The sequence below is a fragment of the Micrasema longulum genome, unplaced genomic scaffold, assembly GCF_059751315.1.
Source record: "Micrasema longulum isolate JH-2025_06_02 unplaced genomic scaffold, ASM5975131v1 h1tg000435l, whole genome shotgun sequence".
In the NCBI taxonomy this organism is placed as follows: Eukaryota; Metazoa; Arthropoda; class Insecta; order Trichoptera; family Brachycentridae; genus Micrasema; species Micrasema longulum.
In genome coordinates this window covers 558494-585194 of record NW_028277635.1, presented here as the reverse complement: position 1 = coordinate 585194, position 26701 = coordinate 558494, and the positions used below count along the sequence as shown (strand labels likewise).

Here is a 26701-nt window from a genome sequence, read left to right as displayed (position 1 = left end):
ACATACCTAATAAGAACTCTTTTATTTGTAATATGGTCCGTCCATGATATTTTTAGCGCTTTTCAAAAGCATCACATTTTGAATGCTTCCAGCTTATTGATCAGAGCGACTGTGAGGGTGCATGTTTGACAACCGTATAGCAGCACAGACCAAACATAACATTTAAGGCTCTGAGTCGTAATTTCAATGATGGTTTGCGACAAGTCAAGAAATTTTTCATTTTTGTTAATAAATTTCTCGCTATTTCAATTCTTGCTCTGAGTTCTTCGTCTGTGTCAACAGATTTCCTGTTGATCCACGCACCCAGGTATTTAAAATGGTTCACTTACTCAATTTGTTGGCCACGAAATGTTTGACGTATGGGATGGACAACTTCCTTCGGTACAACCATTGATTTAGATTTTCTCACCTATATTTAATGTTCGGCCCCACCTTTGGAGATGTAGGTTCTGCAGGGAGGGTGATGATACACTTATACACATTATGTGTGAATGTTACGCGTTATGTCACAAAAGAAGCCGGTTCTTATAAATACTCGTACCACCGGTCAAACCTGAGGAAGAAAGAGCACTCGTCTTCCGCCCAGCGACTCAGCTCTAAGACTTAGAAAGATTACAATACGGGGACCCGTCAAGATAGATCTACACAGGTCGCAGTGATGTCAGGAGCTTATTAAGCAGTGATCTCCATCATAAAAAAAGATCTGTGTCAAATTTTAATACATGTACATTTTTGGTCACTTTTCTCGCTCGGCTTCTCGAGTTTAGCCGAATGAGACTTTGAATCGTGACGGATCAGACTCGTCTACTGCCAAGCAAATATGTATTTGTACCATGTGTGCCCAAGGATGTTTTAAAAAAGTTTGAAATTCGCTGTGATCGGTGCCCCACGCACCACTCGATGTAGATAAGGAAACAATGGAGATGGTGAACTTGTAGTGAAGTATGTCGGTGGTTTGAGACTCCCTAGGTTATGCTACAGGTCTCACCGTCACGTTGTGTTGTGTTAAAACAAGAAGCGGAGTTAGGTGTTGAGATTTAAACTTTAAAGGTACCTAGTATAAATATTCTTAGCGACCCGCTCAAGTTAACACCTTTGACAAATGGCAAAAACGTGCCGGCTTTTTTGGCCAGAAGAAGTTTAGGGAATAGGGATCATGTCTTGCCGCGCGCCTACTGCCTGCTCGAATATACAGCGTTATTACTTTCCGAGGTGTAAATAACAATAATAAATTATAAATTCATTTTTAGTATACGAAGCTTTATGCTTCATAAAAACTGAGTGAAAATATTGTATTACATACCTACATTATTATTACACATGCATTAAAACACCCCGAAGAGTTATGGTTAGCTCATTTGCCTACCATGCGAGAGGTCTCAAGTTCGATTTCCTACATGGTTGACATGAGATATTTATGAAGCTTGGCACACCGGAATACTTTATTGTCCTTGGACTAGCATCTGAAGAGTGAGACCAGTCAACTTGCTTTCACTGCTTAATGATCTAGACACGCTGAGATTGGTGTACCAATGCACTGCCTCGTGCACTGCTAGATGCGGAGGGTTGTATAGATGGTATTATTTTAATAAACTTTGGACCGCATCCAACAGACGGTAATTTGGTATGCAGTGATGTTGATCAATTTTTCAGATTTTTGGGTCCCAAAATATTCAATGTATCCGAATATCTTTTTATAAATATGACTCTTAAAATTATTAAATTGTTTTAAGAAGTCACTAGTAGATAGTCATGCTTTTGTTTAAACATAAGAATGTCTGCCTTAAAACGGGTTGTATCTAGTTAAGCAGACAACACATAATCCAGAGAAATCTATTACCAAAAAAGTATTAATGTTAATAAACTATCATTATTATTTGATACAAATGTTTATTCAAATAGGTGCGAAGGTTTTCACGGTCACTGTTATCAAAATGTTTCTTTTCACTCACTAGTTTACCCTGAAGATGGCTCCTGCAATGGTAGACAAAACCTCGGAACAAATCCAACACACATGGTATCACCCATAAAAAACATATTAAAATGTCATTAAAAATAATATGAAAAATACTTTAAGTAGTATCGGGAGAGAGATGGGGCGGATTATTTGGTGAAGTGTTTTTGCTGTAGGTTTTTCCTTGAATTGAATTTTTATAATGATTTATTTTCTAAATATGTTATTTTCATTTCCTTAATCTTAATTTGTCGTTTTTTCTTGATTAAAAAGTGCCTAAAAAGCTTCTTAAATCACCCGCAAACCAAATGAAGCGTATATAATAAATGGACAAATAAATTTCGAGTTCTAATTAAACTTGTTGCCATGAGGGAAAAAAAATATATTTAAAGAATTATTGAATCTAGAATATTTATAAATGTTTCGATGCAAAACTAGACTACATAGTCCATTGTTGCATCAAAAATATTTTGGAAATATTTAATGCAAAAACAATTGTTTCATGGTTTTATTGAATTATATGGAAACCAAATTAGGTCCATTATTGTATCCGAAGTATTAATGTGTAACATTTTTTAGCTATAGTCAACTCGTTATAGCAAATCTGTAGGATATTCCGCTTTTTTTGTCACTTTATTGTACTGTTTTTATGTTATTGTACCACGTAGGTAATATAGAAATCGTTAAAGTTTAATCCTGAAACGTCAGTAGATAGCATATTAACAGAAAATAAAAAGTTTTGGAGTCATAAAGACAATGTATCATTTTTATGTTACCTTTTGGCGACCGCTGTGTTGTAACGGCTAAGACGCTTGTCTCACGCACGAAGGGGTTCGGGTTCGATTTCCGGTGGGACCATAGCACATAAATACGAATTACCTCAAGCCTGGGTGTTCTGCGACGTAATTCATCAGTGTGATTACACCTCATGGTCTGTTGTGGTGCAAAAAAAAATATATCCGCTGACCCTAATATATTTAAAAGTTAACCTGAGCAAAAATGCGTCTTAAAAGAAATGCATGGTTTTTATTCTTAGAATTATAAAAAGGCGGGAAATGTCTTTATTATTGTATAGATAAACGAATTTTGCTTAGTTGCAGTTTACCAATACTCTTCTGGAATATTGTGTTAATATTATGCATCAGTTTATAATGTGTCGCGGTTCTATGCGCCTCGCGGTCGTAAAAGTAATTTCTTTGAAAAAAAAAACTTTCTCACGGACAGATAAAATACATATCAACATGAATCGTTTTTATTTTATTTTAATGTTTTGCTTCATTTTTGGCGCACTTATTGTTGGATTATTTTTAAGTAATCACCCCGGAAGAACCATGCTTGGAGACGAAGTTTCAGGTAAATTTCAAATGAATTTTATTTTAACAATGTTTGAGTATATCCAAATGCTTGCAGACTGGCTGGATTTCCTCCCTAGGGAGTAGTTCATATTTAAATTTATTTCAACAGAGAGGGAAAACATTTTTGAGAAGGGAATATTGAAGTCCAGGCATTTACAAGGCTTATGACCTGTCATTGTTGTCTCTGTTGAAATAAATTTAAATATGAACAACTCTTTAGGGTGGAAATCCAGCCTGCAATCATTTGGATCAATCATTGTTTAAACAAAATTTATTTGTAAATTAAAATAAACATTGTTGAATTACTACCTGGTAAAATAAGAAGTATATAAATTGGAAAATAGTTTTCAGGCGTTGCCTAGTAGGTGATTTGGTTCAGCCGGATGAATCTCACCCACGTGATAAAGGTTTCAACTCTTTTACTTCACAAAAGTCAACAGATTAAAGGATTGAGGAAATGTGGATGATCAAACATTGGCAGAATGGTGAATGTTACACAGTGTGTAAAGTGGCCACTTAAACCAGCCAATGACAGGTCATAAGCCCTGTAAATGCCTGGACTTCCATATTCCCTTCTAAAAAGGTTTTCCCTCTCTGTTGAAATAAATTTAAATATGAATTTTGTTTTAGCTAGCCAATTTACAGGTTCAAAAAAACCTCTTTCAAATTTGCTTTCCAGGCAAATAAAAAAACTTAGGCGCTTATACCTGAAAAATAAAACAAACTATCTTAAAAAGTATATTTCAAAGAAGCTGAGATTTGCATTAATGATCTAGATTTATTTTATACCCCGCCGTTCATAATCATGTCCGAATAATGGACTTAATAGTTTAGTTAACAAATTACAACAGAGATGGAGAAGATTTTAAAGAAGGGAATATGGAAGTCTAGGCATTTAATGGGCTTAGGACTTGTAAAAATGAACGGCAACGTTAGACGAGGAAGACCAAGAAGCGCATTCAGTAATTGTACTGTATGTTTTTTTAATAATATAAACTATATTTAAAAAACGTATTTATTATTAAGGGTTGTTTAAACTGCAATATTTATTTATTTTTGTATTGGAACCTGAAGCGTAGAATTATTCACTTTACCTTCATTTAAGAGATGATCGAAGTCTTGATGATCAATCGATGTGTACAAATGGAGTGCACTTTTGGATGCGGAAACGGAATGATGTTGAAATTATGAGTTGCTCTATTTTTTACAGGAAATCATGTTTTTTTTTACCAAGAAGTCATAGTACATAAATATTATAATTAATATCTTCCGCTTTAGACTAATTTTACATGTATCGTCCCAACCCACATGGTAAAATGTAAAATAAGTTTAGGTGGATATTTATTTATTATTTTCCTTTTTCGTTTTATTTTCATCTTTTCTAGTCCCCGGTAAAAAAATTAAACGGTAATTAAAATACCATGAAAATTAACCAAGCTTTTTCTATTTTATCGCGCCGCGCTGTGGCGTGAAAAATGCCTGGGGTAAATATTTAAATTTAATCCAACACTGTCGTAATAGTTAATTTAAAGTACCCAGTTTTGTAAATAATGTGGCTTTTATTCTGTTGTTTCGTATGCCGTCGGTATGTTATTTAGTTTTAACACACCTCGCTGGAAGAATTTATATGAATGTCTACGCGTGTCGAATCAGAGGTATAAATTACCAAAGGCATTCTGCAAAGGTTCTGATGTTGGCGCTACCAGCTCTGTTTACCCAATCGACGATCCTAGCGAGTGGGTACATGGCGTAGAGATAGAGCCTTATAGAACATTCGTGAAGTGATCCGGGTAGAGTTTCCGATTCAAGAACCTCTTCACCTTTCTGCTCTCCTATTGCTCTTGTCTTCCCACCTACCCCCGCCCTCGGTATTTGGTAGTTAGTAATATTACCTTTCCCAACTGGACTAAATATAAAACGTTATTTATAATTTCATTTTATTTGTATCATCGTCATCCAACTTTTTGCACCCAGTGGTACATAAGATACTGCACTATTAAACCAAACGCAGCATAGGCAGATTGTCTGTTATAGGTTGTCTAGGTAAAGCGAGCAGTCTTACGCTTGAAATGCCCATCCAGGAGCAATTAAATTAAATTTAAATTTTGTATTAATGGTACCCGCCAAAGTATTCTAGCTTAAATAAGCTAGAATTAAATTAATTAAATAATTAGTTTTTTAAAAAAAAACCGTAATTTAATAATTGTGAAGCAATTTTCGTGACTCCATCAAACGAAACGTTTTATATACAAAGAAATCATCAAATACCCGATATCATTGGAAAAAATAACATAAATACTTAATATTGCTATTGTATTAATTACCATGTTTGATACAATGTACTAGCTTTTACCCGTGGCTTCGCTTGCGTGGTGTTTATTTATTTATTTATTCAAGTATTTATTTATTGATTGGTGAACCAATGCAGTCCCCTATGCATCTTTAGGTACGGAAAGGGAATGATGATGATGATGATGATGAATAATAATTCATTTTCCCACTGATATTTTTTTGAAATAAAAACTAGCTTGTCACACGTTTCAGCTCTTCGACTATACCTGCTTAAAAAAATAATTTCGAAAGAAAAATTCATTTTTCCACTATTTTTTTTCTGAGGGAGTGATATTTTATTTCGAGACAAAAAGTAGCATATTTTATTTAGCTGTCCGGCTAATCCTTTGCAAAAAATCATGTCAATCGGTCACTCGATTGCTATGTGAAGGAAATACAAACAAACAGAAACAGATAATCACGCTTTAGCATTAAAGTATTAGTATCGTAATTAATTAATTAAATCGGGTCATCCCAAAAATTGTATCATTATTAATTTTATTTTATCCGATCGATTAATTAACCATTAATATTATTCTCCGTAGAAAATTTATGCAAACTTTTTTCACATTATAAGTTCTTCATATTTTTATATTCTGTATGCATTTTATGTAAGAAAATGTTATAATTTTCCCAAATCAATAAAACAATTTTACCTAAAATTTCGAATTAATGCTAAAAATGCAGCTACTTTAAAAAAGTATTTATTCATATATCCACTGTCTTACATTCCACAATATCCGTTTTTAAGAAACATGAACTATTTTTTTTTTTTAAATTTATACTTCATTTTTTATTTTATTTATTTATTCATACTTTTCGCTTACAAACTATAATTACTAATAAAAATAATGTGAACTCACGGGGGTTTCCCCCTGCCGAAGATACTTAACAATATACTTTTATGAAATTACATTTGAGAATAAACAAAGAAGACTAACTTAAAAAACAAAGATAGTTAACAAATATTCAGACAGTTTTAAAAACAAGGTATTTATGTACGTCTATATTATTTATATTATAAAACACAAATTAGTATATATTTATGTCCCTTTTTACAAAACTTTATATGAGCTTCTTTTATTAAATAAAATTACAAACATATTAAGCGAAGGATTTTTTAATGCAAGAATCGTTTGTTTCTCTGTGTTTAAAATACCCAAATGAATTAATTGAAATACTACTCAATCCCGAGCACATTTAGTTGTACTCCTAATTAATGGCTTATCCGTCTCTCCAGTATTTTTGAGTCACATTGTTTCCAGAAATAGTTAAAAGTTTTAAGAGGTGATCACTTCTTATTATGTATCTCTTTGTTTCCAGACTTCTGCAGACCTGATTTGGATTTCGCCTGCAACAATGGAAAATGTATCGACGGGAAACGAAAATGCGACCGAGTCATGGACTGCTCTGGTGGAGAAGACGAGCTCAACTGCCGTATGTATAATATTCTAATCTACATGCGTGTTAAGGATTAATATTTGAGGGTATTTAAAGCAAACTTAGAAATCTCCATCGAAGGACTTGCTGAGATATTTGAAAAAAAAATTGTGAGATTTCTAATTAAGCTTCACCAACTCAATGGAGAATGCTAAGTTTGCGGAGTCAAGTAGTATAACTGAACGTAGTTACACAGAAAGCAGCCAGCTATAAAAAAGTGGAACTGAGATAATAGCCATTTTGTGAAAAGAGTGAATAATAAAATTTACACAATAGTTTAAATGTTTTTGACTTTCACAAACGATAAACAATGAATACATAAGTTTTTTTACATATTACAAACAAGAATCTTATTGTGTATTTGACCAGTTTAAAAGATTTTTAAAGTACCATAAGATTTTTCTAGTTTTGTGGGTGTTTTCTGCAAATTGAGAAATGCTGTTTTTGTGAACGACACCTTTTTTCGGAGGTGATTAATACAGTTTTTTTTATGTGAAAGCGGTCTGGCTGTTTTTAGCAGATTATTACGGGGTAATATTTTTTTTTTTCATTTTTAATTTTTACATAAACGGCATAAATTGTCTTCAACATATATTGAACATAAATATGAAAAAAAAAATAAATATAAAGAAAAGTTTAAGAATAATATTGCTAGAGAAAAAAAGAAATCAGACTCGTTTTCTAACTATCAAGTCCAGAACCAAATATATCAGCCTTGTCCTCATACTGATTGCCATATCTATGGAGCCTAGAGATATGCGAGTGCATGTAATAGTTGGTCCTAGAACTTGCAGAACAAAAAGGAGATCTGTGGCGGGTATGTCGACCAGGTACACGGAAACACACCAACTCCAGCAAATCTGGACAGTCAAAGAATGAATTGATCACTTTATAAAGTATTATTAGGTCAGTTAGGATTCTTCTATCAGAAAGTCTTAAGATATTTGCTGAAGACAATAATTGATTATAATTAAATAAAGCAGCTAGAATATGAAGTTTAAATTAATATATTTTAGAAATTTTATCTGGACGCGCTCGAGTGAATCAGAATGTACACGATAATTATTCGTATTTATGTAGGTAGGTTTTATTTTATAGTTTATTTTGGCATCAATAACTAATTTTCCGTTTATGGTGGAGATGGCGGAGAAAACAATTTTCCAATTTTTATACTTCTTCTTTTACCAGGTAGTAATTCAACAATGTTCAATTATGTCCAAATACTTGCAGACTGGCTGGATTTCCTCCCTAGGGAGTTGTACTTAAATTTATTTCAACAGAGAGGGAAAACATTTTTGAAAAGGGAATATGGAAGTCTAGGCATTTACAGGGCTAATGACCTGTCATTGGCTGGTTTAAGTGGCCACTTTACACACTGTGTAACATTCACCATTCTGCCAATGTTTGAACATCCACATTTCAAACATGGACAGAATGATGTTAAGTCAGACATGTGTTTTACAAAAAAGCAGCAAATATAAATGAATTAAGAAGAATAAAATATATATGTATAACATGTTTACACATCAAATATATATACGTAGTACGTAGTATATATAAATATGTTGCAGTAGAGAACCCAAAAATGTATTTTTTCCTATCAGTTATATTTAAAAAATCTTAAAATTAGAAGAAGATTAAAAATAATAATTAAGAATGCAGATATAAGTCAATAAAAGCTACATAATTGAAATCAACATAGTAGTATTTAAGAATTTAAATTAGACGTATAATTTTTTTTTTTGGCTTTTTCACCTCCTAAAGTTTAAATTGAACTGTTGAATTGAATCACTGCGAACCAACAATTCAAAAAAATCTGGGTCCTCAGTTATTAAGCCAAACAACCCAATTTAACGCTTAAATAATCCAGATCGTGATTGCAATTTACATCTCGAATAATTATCCCGGGAACCATGATAATTAGTTCTGTGATGACTATTAACAGAATACATCGTAATACGATTCGGGTGTTCAAAAGTATTAACCCCTTCCCTCAAAATTGTAATTTTCCCATTTTAGGTTTGTTACCCTGAACAATGTCTTTAATATTTACATATGTGTATATTTGTAATGATGGGGAAGTTCAGTGGCTTTTTATAATTTTTATTTGTTAATAAACCATCAAACTCAGACAAATTAGTTTATTTTTTATTTTTATGTGTCGTATTATCATCGCAACGATGTATTAAAGTTTTGCTTTTTTTTAATACCCGCGCGTGACTTTCCTAGTTCTCTTCGGCGAGTTGTCCTGATTGGAGGGTTGGCTTCTTAGAAACTGAAAATCTATCACAACACTATCATTGGTTGATTTAGAAGACTTTATGACGTCATTTAAAGTAGTGCATTTTAATTATTTTTTTCATTCATTTTCAAGAAACTTCTTTGTACAATTAAATGCTTTAATTTTTACCGCGAGTAAGAAAACTTTTTATATCCAATTTCCCGTAGCACTGAACTTAATCATTACATTATATTATATACTCATTATATCTTATGTTTTCGTGACAAATAGGCCATAAATAAATATATGTTTTATTTTATTTTTATTTGCACTTCAATGTGCCGCCCTGTGTATGGAAATAATTAACTTTCTGGTTATAAAACATTGTGCACAGTTTATTTTATTTGTTTATGTAACTGTCTGTGCATGCATATTTATACAATGGCGGAGTTGTTGCCAAATGGCAATTTATTCTTACCAAAAAATAAAATTGGAGGTGTTATTTACATAGTTTTAGGTTCAAAACGTATGCGAGAAAAAAATTACGCACACAAATACAACTATCAATACGCGTTTGTAAAAATATATTTTTTATTGGACCCTTCCTAGTCTATTAATATTTACATTATAGTAAGGTGACCAAATAGGAGTACAGTATTCTAGTTGGGGACGAACATTACCAAACTTATGTTTAATATTCATATTGAATCAGCCCTGAAAAAACATATAAAATGGTGGGACTTACTATGCGAATATCGAAACCATTTAAACATGCAGAGACATATGAAAAACTCTACAAAACATTTGTTCGTCCCCAGCTAGAATACTGTACTCCTATTTGGTCACCTTACTATAATGTTAGTATTAATAGACTAGAAAGGGTCCAACAAATTTTTTTTAAGCAGGTTAAACATTAACTTTTCTAATCATGCTGAAAGTATGCAGTACCATGGAATAAACTCTCTTAAAAATCGAAGAATAATGTTAGACCAGTTATGTTTATTCAAATTAGTAAATAATAAAATTGATTCTCGTTGAAAGACTTCCATTCCTTGTGCCATCTAGACCGACAAGACAAAATATTCTGTTTTACACAGAAAACGCGTCAACAAACTATTTTAAACAATCTACAATACCTAGAATATGCGACTAATATAGCAATATATTTACCGAGGCTGATATTTTTTGTGACAATGTATGTAAATTTAGGTCAAACATTATTGAAATTTGAGAGAAGCAGATATTTAATTTTATTATTCATTTCGTTTCTTTTACATTTGTTATATTGAACATAATTTAAATTATTTTATTGGGTGTAAACAATTTTTTTGGTGTGTGCATGAGTTTCTTACACTAATATACATAGAAATTGGCAATATATGTGTACATACTGTTTGTTTACCTAATAAAATAAATAAATAAGTAAATTAATTAACATCGATACTGGTCTTCAATGGGAAAAGGAAAAAAAAGAGGGGAGATTGAGAAAGAGAAAGCAGATGTTTTTTCGGGTGTAATTCAAACAGAGCTACAATAGATACATCTTTGATAGAGGATGGGAGATGTTTCCATAGTCGTGCCGCACGGACACCGGACACTATATGAGTTAGAGTAGAAGGAGGAATTATGGAGAGGTGTTAAGAGGGGGCTTTGGGAATTAAAACGAAGAGGTAAACCATGAACTGATGATGGTTGAAATTTTTTACGTACTGTAAAGTCCAGTGAGAGGGTGTGATAGCCTCTTCGCGGTCTGATTTTAAGCCAACTCAGTTGCCTTCATTATTTAAAAAAACTGTCATACCTAACCCAAAGTTACGTTTTTTTTACGATGGCGCTCTTGATGAGGGGTCGCAATTTATTGTTTTAACAACAAATTATTGTATCATCATCATTCCATGTTCGTTCCCTAGAACCTCTGCCCCACAAATAGCCTCACGGCATCCCTGTCGGCTGCCAGCTCCTGTGTGTCTCCCTTATATTATTATGCTTACGTTCTCTTATTACTGAATTCCTTACAAGGTCAAACCACCGCACATCCGAGAATCTTTTGAGAAGTCTTTTCGAGAAACGCAGTACAGTAAAACCTCGATATTAGTTATTTTACTGAGTTATTGGGGGGAGGGGGTGTCCGTTAAAGCCGAAAGTCCGTTATATAAAAAAAATTAAAAATCAAACAATAAAAAAAAAATATATGTACACTGTATTTAGATATCAATAAAGATATTACAACAGAGATTAAGAACATTATGAAGAATTGAAGGAATATAGATGTTCAAATATTGGCAGAATGATTATTTTACACCATGTGTAAAGCGGCCACTTAAACCAGCCAATGACAGGTCATAAGCCCTGTAGATGCCTAGACTTCTTTATTACCTTCTCTAAAATGTTCTTCATCTTTGTTGTAACATGTTAACATTAACATCTCCCCAGGGAGTTGAATCCAGTCCTTGTCTACAGCAAAAATTTGGACAAACTCAAAATATTGTCTACAAATAAACAATACAATCACAAACAAAATTATATTTATTGTCTTCGGACACTTGTCGTGAGTAACGTTGCTGTTTGATATATACGCGCTTGCTTTTGGTAATCCTGCTTTGAAAAAGGAATCATATTTTGTTTTTTTTTTTTAATTTCTGTTCTCTTCTACATCACACATTAACGCAAATTTATTTATTTTTATTCTGTTTTTTTTTAATGTCCGAAACAGTTTGCTTTTTTATGCCATATTGTTTACATGTACGAGACGCCGACATTCCAGACTCCAACTTTTGCATAATTCCTAATTTTTTATTGATTATTTTCCGTTTGTCAATATTCAAAAGGTAGGGTTGTGAAAACTAAAATTTATTTAATGGATTACACTAAATGCGTTTATTCACTTCGAGTAAACAAGTTAAGCTGCTGCAAACACAAGTGTGCTGCGTCGAAACCTATGCGTTATTATACCAGGGAATTCGTCAGAGTAATAATGCGCCAAGCTATAGAGGAGCCCAAACGTAAAAAAAACATAATATGACTGTTTTGGGCCCTGTGAGGTGCTACGGTTCGCATTCGTAGAGGATAATACTGCCTTCATAAGCAAAAAGGCAGCTTGTTCTCAAGAAACTTCGCACCTTTGATATTAAGCAAACGGCAATAAAAAAAAATAATGTCAAAATAACAAAAACAAGCAAATAACACTGTATCTAGAGATTCATAATCAAAAACACAGTTTAGATATGACACACACTGGTTTTGACATACTGTATTTTTATTTATGATTACTTACAGTTTTTAATCATTTCCATAAAGTGGATTGATGCTTAAAAGCGTCATATCTCAAAATACGACTTTCGCAAATAACTGCCTTTATGCTTTATGCGGAATAGGTGTTACGCAGTATAATACAACTAATAACTATTGTATATGTCTTAGAAATGTGGAAAGCGTAGTACGCGTTTTGCACTCCCCTGTTTGCCGATCCACAGTAAAATAAATATTTTTATAATCCTTCAGTAAATTTCTGCATTTACAACATACGAAATTAATAAAATGCCTTCTTCATATCTTCTTTTCAGTTTGTACGAGAGACGAATTCCGCTGTGACAATGGGGTGTGTATCGAAGGCAGGAAAGTATGCGATGGGATTCCTAACTGCCTGGATGCTTCCGATGAGAGATCCTGTGACATTCCTCCAGCAGGTATGCTCCTGAACATCTTATTTTATTTTTACGTCGTAAAATTTTTTTAGAGATATTTTCCTTTGTATGTATCTTTAGTGTATTGTGAAGGTATTATGTCTCAAAAGCTGAAAGTTCATAGATTTTAAAAATACATGGACTTTGATGCCCTATTTTTCAAAATGGAAATATCATTTTCTACTGCAATGAAAACCATCTGTAATTTTACATCTCGTCACTTTTGTTGCATTAATTTCTTTGAAAACACAAAGGTTTCGACAAAAACTTTAGTTAATGTGGAAAAAACATTATACTCTCAATTTTTTAGAGAGATGATTTTAAATATTATCAATCTGATCTGGATTCTGATAACCGGATTGTTTGACAACAATTCCAACTGAATTACAAGCTTTTTCACTGATTTCCGACAAGTTATTTAGTATACATTAGGTACCGTTGATTTAAATATCCCTGAGAAATTAAAATAAGATATTCGAGTATGTTTAAAATATGTTTATGTTGCCTTCTTAATAAACAAAACATAAATAAAAAAATATTTTATAAGTATGTACTTTAAATGTATTATTATTGTTTTTATTCGTATTTTGTTAAATAATGTATATATTATGAATAAAAACAATATATTAATCAATATATTTAAAAAACGCCAGAATATACGTAAACAGTAATTTAATTTTGCATATTACTCGTATTTTATGTTCGTTTATTTAAGTACTGTAAATTATTTTAATATTTACTCACCAGAAAACTGCTTTTAAATAAATAAATGTTTCAGTTAGAAACGTTATATACCTCAAATAAAAAGAAAATATATGTTTTACACACATATTAAAAGTGTATTTATTTTCATGTTAGTTAATGTTGATAGTTAAAAAATACATTTACCATATTTTTTAGAGCAAGTATTTTTTTTAATACTTACATTGAAAAAAATAAGATTTAAAAAGTTCATCTATATTAACATCAATACGATACAATAAGTTTCGGCCTCGTGGTGTAGTGGTGAGCGCATTTGCCTACCATGCAAGAGATCACTGGTTCAATTTCCGGTTGACATGAAATATTTATTTAAAAATGTGTTTTTACACTAGAATATTTCAAAGTCCCTGGACTGGCACCTGAAATGTAAGACTGATAATCTTATTATAATGTTACAAACATGATCAAGATACGCTGCGATTGGTTTATCAATGCAGTGCCCTATGCACCATTAGGTGCGGAAAGGGAATGATGATGAAAAAAATCGATTCAAAGAGGTTTTTAAATATGACATTAAAAATTACATGTATATTTATATTACTTTCTATACTTATTCATTTGTTTAATTTTAAGTAATGTATTACATTATAATATTATTGAATAAGTGTAAACATCTGTATTTTTATAAGATTATAAATATTATTATTTGTATCTATTTCTTTTATGAAAATGTCAATGAACACATATAGGTATCAGAATTTCAAATAAACTTTATTAAAAATGGGTTACTCACTTGAAGCATCATTCTTCTACAAGTCTATTTTTTTCCTTCGACGTTAGCGTCAGTAGTTAAACTATTCTAAAAATCAAATATTTCTAGGTAATAAATTTTTCAACTCTCCATCAGCTTTTTTGATAATGTTTCATGTTTAAAACTCCGATACCTTTTTTAGTAATAAGGAATTATTATAAATATATTTATTTTTTGTAAAGCTTGATTCAGTACAGACATTTTAACTCAAATATTAACTAAACCGCTCTAGAGAAAAGTTTTACTTACAAACGTATTAATTTAGTAAAAATACTTTAAGTGGTAACAAAAACGACCCCTTTATTTATTTTTTACACGTTAATGTTTTCTTAATATAGAGACTCTTCAAAATTACTATGTCGTTAATTTAAGCTTAAATAATGAGTTATTTATTTGTATTGACATGAAAAAAATAATTTCTATTTGTAAGAAATAATAAAATAAAATGTGTTTAATTTGGTTTCTTCAAACGTTTAAGTCAACATACTTTTATGTAATCATTCTGTGTCAAAAATAGTTAAAAAGCCCTTTAGCATCATAAATGTGTGTGTGAAATATTTATCAGAACTAATTTTCATAAACCTCAATTTATTAAAACACATGCTTCTTTATATTTGAAAAAAATATAATGTTTCTTTGACTGCAAAGTAAATATTTTTTTCATGTATGAAAGTAAAATTGTTTCTCCACGACATACAGTTTCCGGATGTCAGATCGAATTACTGAGGGATCCAAATTCAGCTGACGGACCAATGGTCGTTATTTAGGATGCAACTTGTCGACGATTCGTTGATGAATAAGTATTTTTATTAGAAAATTGTCTTCGGGTACAAACATTTGTTGCATGTTTGGTGTAACAAAATAAAATTGGTGTAAAAAAAACCACCTTTTTATCTTCATATGGTAAAACGGCAATGCATCTATGTAAATATAAGTAAATAAAGAAAAATGCACAGCGGGGAAAAACGTGTTACAGTTTGTCATGGGAAATATTTTGTCATTAGCTCCTATTATAATTGTTGTTCTTCCGATTTTATACGGTTTGTTGACTTAATTCCTTTAACCTATGTATATGTCACCTCCAAATAGTTAAATCAGTCACTCAACATAGTGGTCAGGCTGTTCACTAAATGCCGGCATTCAACTGAATGGCTAGGCCGTTCGTTGAATGAATTAAGATAACTAATCGTTCAACATACTGGGTGGTTGAAAGCTAGCCCTTTGGCCACTAAGTTGGATTAGGATATGTTGGGTTAAGTTTAATTATAAAAAAAGTTATTTTACTTAACTTATTGCGTTAAGTACGGATTAATTATTAACTAAAATATTGGATTAAGTAAAGTAAAAAAATGATTTTTATAAATTGTATAATTCATAACAATATAAATATAAACATAATGCAATGATTATTGTTGCATTAAAATTAGAGAGGCCAAGTGGCGTTCAACCAATTCTTTAGACATTCACTCAACGAACGGCTTAGCCATTCCGTTGAATGCCGGCACTTAATAAACAGCCTAGCCGCTTAGTGGAGATACTGATTTAACTATTTGGCGGTGACATAAATACATAGTTATGCTTTTGAATATCCTCTAACATCAATTCCAAATACATTTTTTGATCTAAAGGGCTTAATATTAGAAGGTACTAAGAAATGAAGTAATAATGTACTATTAGCATATAATATAGCATAAGATTTGGTTATTTGTTATTGCTGCTTTGGTTCGCGTGGATATTGGGGACGGGACATAACGCGGTTAGTCAAGAGCTGGTCTGGGGTGCACGTCTGTCAGAGGAGCGGACAGTTCATGTGCGGAGACAGGACTTGCCTTTCTGTCTTACTGCGGTGTGATGGCGTAATCAACTGCCCGACAGACGCATCCGACGAAACTGACTGTCGTAGGTTCACTCAATTTGCGTAATCTTTTATTTATCTTTCAAATCCATCAGAAATAAAATATATCAAAAATTCAGAATATTTTTTCACTATTTTTCGTCCATCATCATGGTGTCAGACTCGATTTTTTTAATTACCACTAAACGAATGGCTACAGACGTATTATGGCAAACTGTTTTTTTTGTTGATTTTGGTATAAATTTCCAATTAGAGTACACGAACAATAATTTATTTGTTACTTCGTCATGAAATTACATTAGACTCCCATTTCAATAATTATTACAATTCGTTATATTTTTACTTTAACATTTTATGGAGATTAAATAATGAATATTGTAAGTATAGTCTCAAGTCACACTCCAGAGAAAATCTCAGTAAATAAAAACAATAGTAAAATCGACTTAAGTAATACGAAATTTAATTAGTTGTGTATTTGTACGGGAATCAGCACTTTTACAGCGTAAATATTATTACAGTCGTTAAAATATAGCTTGGTTAGAATGACAGTTGTCAGAAAAAGTGACGAAATAACTTTGTGGTATCGTCTAAGGAGTGATTTATATTGACACACGAAAAACCATTCGTATCTGCCATGTGAATTTATTTTTTTAATACAATGCTTGACATGGAAATCAACGTAAATATATTAAATCAGTTTTCTACCTAAAAATAAACTAAAATAAGCCTAATTATTAACGACTTTATTACAAGGTTATATCATTTTGCAAAAACGTTAGAGATGGGACAAATTGATCGAATAAAAAAATAATTCATTTTATGTTGTTCATGAAAAATGTATAAATGTCTTATTTTTTGGTGAATAATTGTCTTAAAAACACTGTAATAGGCTTGTTTCTGCGTTTTTATATCAATTTTCGGAAACAGAGTTTCACCCTTGCACGAAAAAACTGATAAAATCGATTTGATCGGTACATGATCAGTGATCTATATTTTAAGGACTGTAGCTTTTATGGAAGTCACAATGAGTTTGAAATCGAGGCAAACGTCATAATGTGTGGACATCCTTTGATCTTCAAATATAACAAAGTGAACTAGGAAGGAAGATGTTAAGTCTCATTACGTCCGTAGCGTGCACGCCCGACCAGTGGCAATGCGACTTCGGGACTTGTATTGCCAAATCCAAGCGTTGTGACGGCCACGTGGACTGCCCGTCGGACCGCTCTGACGAGCGAAACTGTGTCGGTGAGTGATGAAGATATTGTAGAGTAGACCGATTCACGTTGTATTTTTGTTGTTGCATGGCACGTAACGTAGTACCCAGGAAGTGCGAACGCGATGAATTTCAGTGCGTATTGAATCTGACTTGTATTCCCTTGGAGAGAAAATGCGACGGGAAATATGATTGTTGGGACTTCTCGGACGAAAAGAATTGCCGTAAGTCTATGGTTCAACTGTTTCCATTGGGAAAAATCTATTCTTTTCTATACTTTTATGTTGTATGTCTTGGGTGATGGATTTGTTATGCATTTACATGTCGGGATATAGTCCGGTGTTGATTATCCTGATTATTATTATTAGTATTATTTAATAACTTATTTAGAATTATGTAAGTTATAAAAGATAACCAGATAAACAGTAAAATGGCTGAACGATGATTTTTTTACTTTATTTATTTACATATTAATAGCCTTACGTGTCATGCACAAGGCAATGGCACTCTGAAAAATCGTTATTGTTTATCTTGGAAATGGGATGTTTGATCACTAATTTTGGTTCATTACCTTTATGAGTCTAACCATTGTTGGACAGTCCAAGAACAATGTTCTGAGCATGTCTAAATATTTGCAGACCGGCTGGGTTTCCTCCCTAGGGAGATATTTAGATCTAAATTTGTTTCAACAGAGAAGGAAAAAATTTTCAAGAAGGGAATATAGAAGTCTAGGATTTTACAGGGCTTATGACCTGTCATTGGCTGGTTTAAGTAGCCACTTTACACACTGTGTAACATTTACCACTCTGCTTATGTTTTAACATCCACATTTCCTCAACTCTTCCATTTGTTGACTTTTGTGAATGTTAAACAGTGTGTAAAGTAGCCACTTAAACCAGCTAATGACAGTTCATAAGCCCAGTAAATTCCTAGACTTCCATATTCCCTTTTCGAAAATGTTTTCCTTTTCTGTTGCAACAAATTAAGAGTAAAATGGCTCTTCATCATATTAGACTTTCAGTAGTGTTTTAAATGTCTTTATATTCACACAGTGAAAATTTAAAATTTGACATGATCAACATTTTTACCATTGTTACATTATTATCTACCTTAAATATTCAGAAAAATCACTTTGACGTGTATAAATATATTAGAACTGAAACGGATATTTGGTAACCGAGCTACGGCCTGTTCGGCCGGATACCAGATAATAGCTTGAGATCCAGTGAATACCTAATATTCATTTAACTGCGAAAATTTCATGAAATCAACACAACTAAATTGATTTATTGATATTGACCGTGTTTGAGGAAAAGAAAGTGACCCTCACTATTTGAAATATCTCCATTTATTTACGAAAACTTTGCCGGCTTTCAGAATACACCCTAGAAAAAGAATTTATCCCGAAAATAAAAAAACGCAATTTAAAAAAGCGCAAGGGGTAAAACTACCCAAAACCATGATAATTATTTGATAAATAAACTCATAAACTATATTAATATGCAACTCATTGATCGATAAGTAAACATTTTTTTTAAAGGAATAACCTTCTTAGTCTCTATTTTGAGGCTTGTCAGCAGGTGAGATAGAGATGATATAGAATGAGGTAATGAAAAATACACCACAGCACCCAGACAAATTGAGAAAAAAAAAATTCTCCGATTTTTTCCTTGCAACTAGCGGGAATCGAACCCGCGACGCCAGTTTCACAGTTGGCCATCTAACCAACTGCGCCGCGTCGCCTGTCAAATGAAAAGGGAAAACGATGTTGAAAATGTAAAAATATTTTAACCACTTTTAATTTTACGAACATTTTTGTTTTTAACTGTCTGAAAGGTTCCAGTACCGTTATTGTTTTATTAGACAGTTAGCCGGATATCTAAATATCCGGCTTTAGGGGCTTGTCGGATATCCGGTATCCGGTCAAACCGCTATCCGTTTCATCACTACTATATATTATGAAAATAAAATTTAATTCTTAGTATTTTTTTATGTAGTGCTCAATTGCTTTAATAAAACATACAAATAGTTGGCGTTATAAAATTATTACACTAGATATATATATTTTTAATTTTTATTTTATACGCCTCCACTCGTTTGCTATACTAGATATAAGTAATGTTTATTTAACAAGTCTCCCGCAGAAATGAGTAAAAAAATGCGTATTGATCTAGGTTAGTAAATATTATATAATTATTGTATTATTGTTGTTGAGAAGTATTTCATTGAACTCAATATACTGTAAAGATGTTTCTTTATGCATGGGTAGTGGTTTAATTTTCAGAACATTATCCAGATGTCTTTTCAAATTCACAGTAAGTAAACCTTCAAGTATTAACAATCTGTCTTCTCCAGCTCTGGAAAATAAAATGTTTTATCTAACATAATAAAAAAACCAAGCTTTAAAATTTACATTTATTTTGAAAGGAATTAGGAACCGTTGTACCACTATCCCTGGTTAGTTATTTTAAAGTTAGGTTAGAAGTTTAGTGCTACAAGAAATTGGATTTCAAAAATGTTTTCTTACACTCGGTAAAAATTAAAGCATTGATTGTGCGGCGAAGTTTCTCGAAAATGTATGAAAAAATTCATATTTATGAACTACTTTGAACTACGTTACATGTTCTTCCGAATCAACCAATGAGTGTTATGATAGATTTTTGGTTTCCGGGAAGCCAACTCACCAATCAAAAGAAGGCGGAGTAATTTTAAAATTACAAACCTTTTAAAGCGTTGATAATACAATACACACAAATAAAAAAACTAATTTTTCGGCTTAGTTTAATAGTTTATTAACAAATAAAAAAAATACTACACCACTGAACTTCCTCATTGCATTCGGGTTGTATTTAGGGTGCAACGGAAATATGTAGAAGCAATGGGAATCAAATTTTGTTAGGTCCTATAAAAATGCGTTTATTTTCATACATCTATGCACATTTAATTAAAAGTTAACTGACGCAAGGAATCGATAATGAAACTTAAATAAAAAGCTTGAATATTTAAAAGAACGTCTGTTCCGTATGAGAATGCGTAGTTTTGAGATCGTTTGAAAAAAGTGAAAACTCATTTTTAGTATTAGTTTATACCTGCAGGATATTATGTAACATTCAAAGCTACAAAAATTAGGGGCATTACGCAATACGTTTACGTTTCCTGTAATTTTTAATTTCAGGTGAGTTTATCGAACGATAAGTTTGGTTCGGTTTGAAGTCACGCAGTTTTTTTATTCATTAAAGCACTTTATTTGGAACTCAAAAACAACACTATCACTTGATATACATTCATTTTTCAATATCAATATCAGAAAAATCTTAATATTTAGTCGTGTTGCCCGTTGCTGCGATCATAGATTTTAGGCATCGTTATGTCTTTCAATGCAGACTTTTGTATTGTATCGGATATTATGTGTGATAGATATGGTTTCATGTTTATCTAATCACATTAAACTAACAATATTTATTCTAAATTGCAAGTTATTAAAATTACATTTTGCATACACCAAATTAGCTAGAAATCACGATTTCATACGATATAAAGTTAGTACTTACTAATTGGTCAACCGATAAATTATTTGTTTTCTTTGAAAAGAGATTTTGATATTATAATATGATTTAAGTTGGGATAGCAATATTTTTTTGAAATAATTTGTTTCAAGGAATAATCCACAAAGCCTCTATTTTTAGAGGATTGTTAGCAGATGGGCCAGAGAGAACATGGAAGGAAGTTATGAAAAATACACCACAAACCCAGAGCAATCGAGAAAAAGTCTTTCTTGGATTTTTTCTTGCAACTGGCCGGAATCGAATCCGCGACGCCAGTTTCACAGTTAACAGTCTAACCGACTGCACTACGGCAGAAATCAAGCAATTGTAATCAATTAGTCAGTTTAGGATAGTAGTTACAGCAAAAAAGATATATCAAGTACTGTCCTATAGATTTACGTAAACACCCCTGTAAATATTAAACCCAATTAAAATCAAAGTCTCTAACCAAACTAATGAAATAACATTTTTTTTCGTTTTCAACTAATTTTTTTCTTCTTTCTTCTAACTTTTTGTCATAATAATTCTTCAATGTTTAAAAATAATAATTTTAACAAACTAAACTCAATAATATTAACACGAACATTCAAATATAATAATAATTATTATTGTATAATTTCTTTAAAATATATATGTATTTCAAGCACTCTTTATAAGCACTCTTTATACCACATGTATGTAAATGGCAGAAATGCCGTATATAAATAAATAAATAAATAAATGAATAAATAAATAAATAAATAAATAAATAAATAAATAAATAAATAAATAAATAAATAAATAAATAAATAAATAAATAAATAAATTAATTAATAAATAAATAAATAAATAAATAAATAAATAAATAAATAAATAAATAAATAAATAAATAAATAAATAAATAAATAAATAAATAAATAAATAAATAAATAAATAAATAAATAAATAAATAAATAAATAAATAAATAAATAAATATTAAAAAAATGGAGTATAATAAAGTCAATGGTAAACTTTTACGTTTTTTAAACAGGTGAAATTTTTCAAATAAACGTTTTTTCAATTAAAAATAATATTTACGGTGATTTGATTCATTATAATATGAACATACTTATTTAAAAGAACAGTAATTGGAGCGGAGTTCCTTGCAAGAGAGGAAAAACATTATAATTCTCATTCTTAAAATGAAAAGTAATGAAAAAATCCCGAAGGTGAAACCTGTTTTACTGTTTTATTATTTTTTATTGATAATTAAATAAGCCCTCTCTCATAAAGTTATATATTATGAATTTGTTAATTCAATTTTTAAAATAACTAAAATATTTTTAATAAACTACTATAACGTAATGGCTTAATAAATCCACCGTGAAGAATGTATTTAACTTGAATTTTGAAGATATTTTTTCATTTGCATTCATTGAGGTGCAGTGTGATTTTATTTAAAAACATATTAATATTTGTATGCATACTACAGACTGCAGCTTATAGATTTTTTTTAACCTTGTGTGGTGGTATTTTCATTCTATGGCACTCGCTCTTTTTCTGAGCATCAAAACATCGTAATTATTTTCATGTCAATCCTTGTATTATTTACGAATTATTTTGAGACCACGAGCACTTGACGCAACGATTTTTGCGCTCAATTCCTTACGCAATTACGATATTTTATGCTTTGGTCCTTCGCTTTTCTTCCGTTTCTACTTGGGAGCTGGGTAGGTTCTTCCGCTTCATTCTGGTTTATTTCTGAAATACTGGTCTGCCAAATATCATTCTGAACTTCTTTCTAACCACGTTTCAATAGCCTGCCGAGATACTCAGTTCCAATGCAAAAATGGAGTTTGTATACAGGGAGAACTAAAATGTGACGGCGTACCCCATTGTAGTGATGACTCTGATGAAGATATGGATTTGTGCAAAGGTAAATGTTTGACACTAAAAACATTTTGATACTTTTTCGCTTTGATTTTCAAAAATTTTCACGGACTGTTTTTTTTTCATCTGGATATCACGTTATTTTGATTTTATTGGTTTTATTTCCTTAATATTTGGTTTTGGTTGCTTTAGCTACTCACACAAAACACGTAGAACCTTACGTATGCAATAAAGTGCAGTGCATATATAATACATCTATCTGTGACGGGGTAAAAGACTTTGGTGATGGTTCAGATGAAGAAGGTTGCCCATGCTTTAAAGACGAATTTACGTGCAAAGATGGTAGATGTCTAAACATAAATCTGGTCTGTAATTCGGAAATCGATTGCCCCGAAGGAGAAGACGAGAAATACTGCGGTAAGTACGATACATGATACAAAGCTTCTTCATTTCTCCGGTTATGGTTTAAATAAAATAATATGATTTATTCGATTCGACACGCTCACTCGTGTCGCGCCTTCGAAGGGCAAGCCTACACTGTTGTTAAAACGAATTAAAACGTAAAAATGTCGAATATAAAGAGGTATGCCGGCAGATTTGACATTTAAAAAATTTAGAAAAATTATAAAAATAAAACGATGTATTTATTGCAATTTATGTATTGTCATACTCAGAAATAACGCGGATTTATATTATTAAAATAACTTCCCAGATGCTGTCCGTTTTGTTGAAAATACTCTTGCAATTGAGACCTCATATCGGCAAAAACTCGCTGATAGAGACCTAGACGGATAGTTGCAATCTCAGGTCGGATATTTTTCTGTAGGGCACTTACTGTCTGCATATTTTTGGCACCTTGGGAGCCAGTCTATGTCACCAAAGCGACTTATTCATTTTTCTGAAAAATGTTCCTTACTATAGTCATTGATGCTCTAGCGGTGTATGCGGCCCTATCCAGCTAGAAATGGGCTATGTTATGGATACCGTTATGTTGTTGCAGCCCCGGGAAAAAGTTATTTATTATGTCACAATATCGTTCTGAAGTCACTGTTTCACGATTACAAAAAAAATGGCCCAATTGAAAAAGAGTGGATTTTGATAGACTTCTTGCGGGTTCTTGCTCCAGTAGCGTAAGTTTTGTTTATGAACGTACTTTGCAACGTGAAAATGCGTTCTGGCATAGTTTTCCCTCCGTATTTAATTTTCGTCTTTCAACTGCTGGATGATTTGGAGCTTGTAGGAATGAAATTTCAATTTTTTCTTTAAAAACTTGTGTACAGAAAATTATTTAATGGCAGTAGATGCTGCAACCTTACGGCCAGATTTGAGGGGATTTCGAAAATATTTGTCTTACACAGAAACAGAAGTTGAAGGTCCGGGTCGAGGTTTATTTCCAACTGATCTTGTTTTTTCGCACTTCTGCACATCTGCACCCACATCCGAATTAACTGAGTCGATGGCCATCACTTAATCTTCGAATGTCGAACTGAGAACAAAATCGACGTCTCGCCACATTGGTCAAATTCTCGTTCACTAAATACGCCTCAATGACGAAAGCCCAATGGGCTTTTGTCCACGGACTCGTGACTAATAAATAATCTGCAACTCCCTCGCGTTGTTAACAACCCTTATTCCCCCGCTGCCTCCGCTGACTACTATAAACAGAGACAGCGCGATTCTAAGGGTCAAATCTCTTGGCGGACTTACTCACATGTTAGTTACTGGGTATTGATTAAGGATTCTACGAAGATAAAATAAGATAGACTCTTAAAGCTTACAAGTATCACAATATATATTGTTATTATCATTATTGTCATGGTTTATAGACAAAAATTACAATTTCTTTTTTTTTCTACATACATGCTTAGTAATAGATTTCCGAGGTATACGAGTGTCAAACTTTTGATTTTTTTAAAAATATTTGTGTTTTTATGATTTACCCAAATATTTCATTTTAGGGCCGTTTTCAACGAGTTGGAAATAACTCAATATTAGAAAATGGGAATCAAGTCGGGGTATTCGAACCGCGGACCTTTGAGCCGTGAGTCCGAGACACTAGCCACGAGACCACATCCTGATTCAAAGATTATATTATGTTGATATTTTTATCAACAGTTTTTGCACCTAAAATGAGACATTTAGTATAATTTTCAGTTGTTTATTTTTTTTTTGTTTTTGTTTATTTATCTTTATTTAAATTGTGAAAAAGGAAAAAAAACTTTAGGTCGACTCATAATTTTTTTTTTGCTCTTTTAAATGCATCATAATTGACGTAGATAGTAAATATTGTCTTTCAGTTAGTAATAAATAAAAAATTGCCGTCTTTAAACACGGTTTGAGAAAATAAACATTCGGCATTTCATTTTCGTAAAATATTATGCACACCTATTTTACATAATTTAAGATGAATTACATGATTTTAGGCAAAAATAAGATTGGTAAACCGCGGTTGTTCGAGAAATATCAGAATCGTAAGTAAAAACATACATTTTCAGAGGGAAATAATTACAGCCTTTACAAAGTGAACTAACTACCTAACTTTACACCAGCCAAAAGTTGAATGCACAAAATTATCGTTCGTAACAACTGACAACATATTATTAAAATGATTACTACAAGTATGGGATAACATAATTTACTTTATAATATAATATTCCAAGAATAAAATGATTATTATATAATTAGGTATCTACAAAAATGGATTATTAAAATCCATAAAAACATTAGTTAATAAAGGGAAATAGTCATTTTCTTAATAATATTTCTCGCTGACTACTATTAAAGGTAAGATATATTTTAATATTCGTGTTTGGGCATGATTCGGTGTTTAAATATTTATGTACTTTTAGTATTCTTATTGGAGTTTTATTGTGCCTGAAAAATCGCCATAAATTTATATCGTACAATTCACTTATCATCTACCAACATTATGTGAGCATTGATATATTTTATAGTTTAGTTTTTGTACACCATATATTTATTTAATAATGTATGTTGGACTCTGAAGATAAACATCTATATAACTAAAACGCCCTATTTTTAAGGTTTTAGTTTTATATGTTATACACATTTAAGAATTAATTGTACCTGTTTCATAAATCTATATGTATTTTATTTTATATTCGTTATTATGCTATTTTGTTGCTACTTGTATATAGTACCCACGTTTGTATTCATTTGTTTTTTACGATGAAAAGTAAATATCTGCTTTTTGTGCTCTGCATATTATAAGATATTTTATAGACTCTTTTGTTTTGTTATCAGTTTACTTCATTAATATATTAAACGTGTTAACAGCCATGTGAAAGTAAAACATTTTTGTACATTTTAACCTTGTATTACGTATTATAAATTGTTTACTATAAGTTTTTGATGTCCCTTAAACCGTTAAAACTAATGTTCCCAAACTTTTTGTTAGACCACATTCAATTCAATTAGGTACTTTTGCACACAATGTACATAAACGTGAATATAAATATTAATTTAAAGTAAAAAAACTAAGAACCTAAGCTTTTTTACAAAACTTTCTTTAAATATATAAAAACTTTTTTTTAAAACAGTAAATTGTTTTACACTTTTAGAATTATTTGCCTCCCGTGGTTTTATTTGACACATTTATTATTTTATATTCAATGATTATTATTTTAGTAAATAAATTATGTAGATACTGCTTTTGGATTAATCAAAACATATCTAATATTATGAATTGATTTTATTATTATCGTATTAAAATTTTAATAAC

At 31.4% G+C, this 26701-nt stretch overlaps 1 protein-coding gene across 5 annotated transcripts in view; it reads left to right on the top strand.

Moving 5' to 3' along the window:
• trol (terribly reduced optic lobes) overlaps positions 1-26701 on the top strand; it is a 439681-nt gene that overhangs the window by 338213 nt on the left and 74767 nt on the right. For all 5 annotated transcript variants that reach the window (XM_088226479.1, XM_088226478.1, XM_088226477.1 and 2 more), the window contains 2 exons: positions 6964-7077; positions 12865-12987. In XM_088226479.1, the coding sequence (XP_088082605.1) occupies positions 6964-7077; positions 12865-12987 (237 nt within the window). The remainder of the gene's footprint in view (positions 1-6963; positions 7078-12864; positions 12988-26701) is intronic.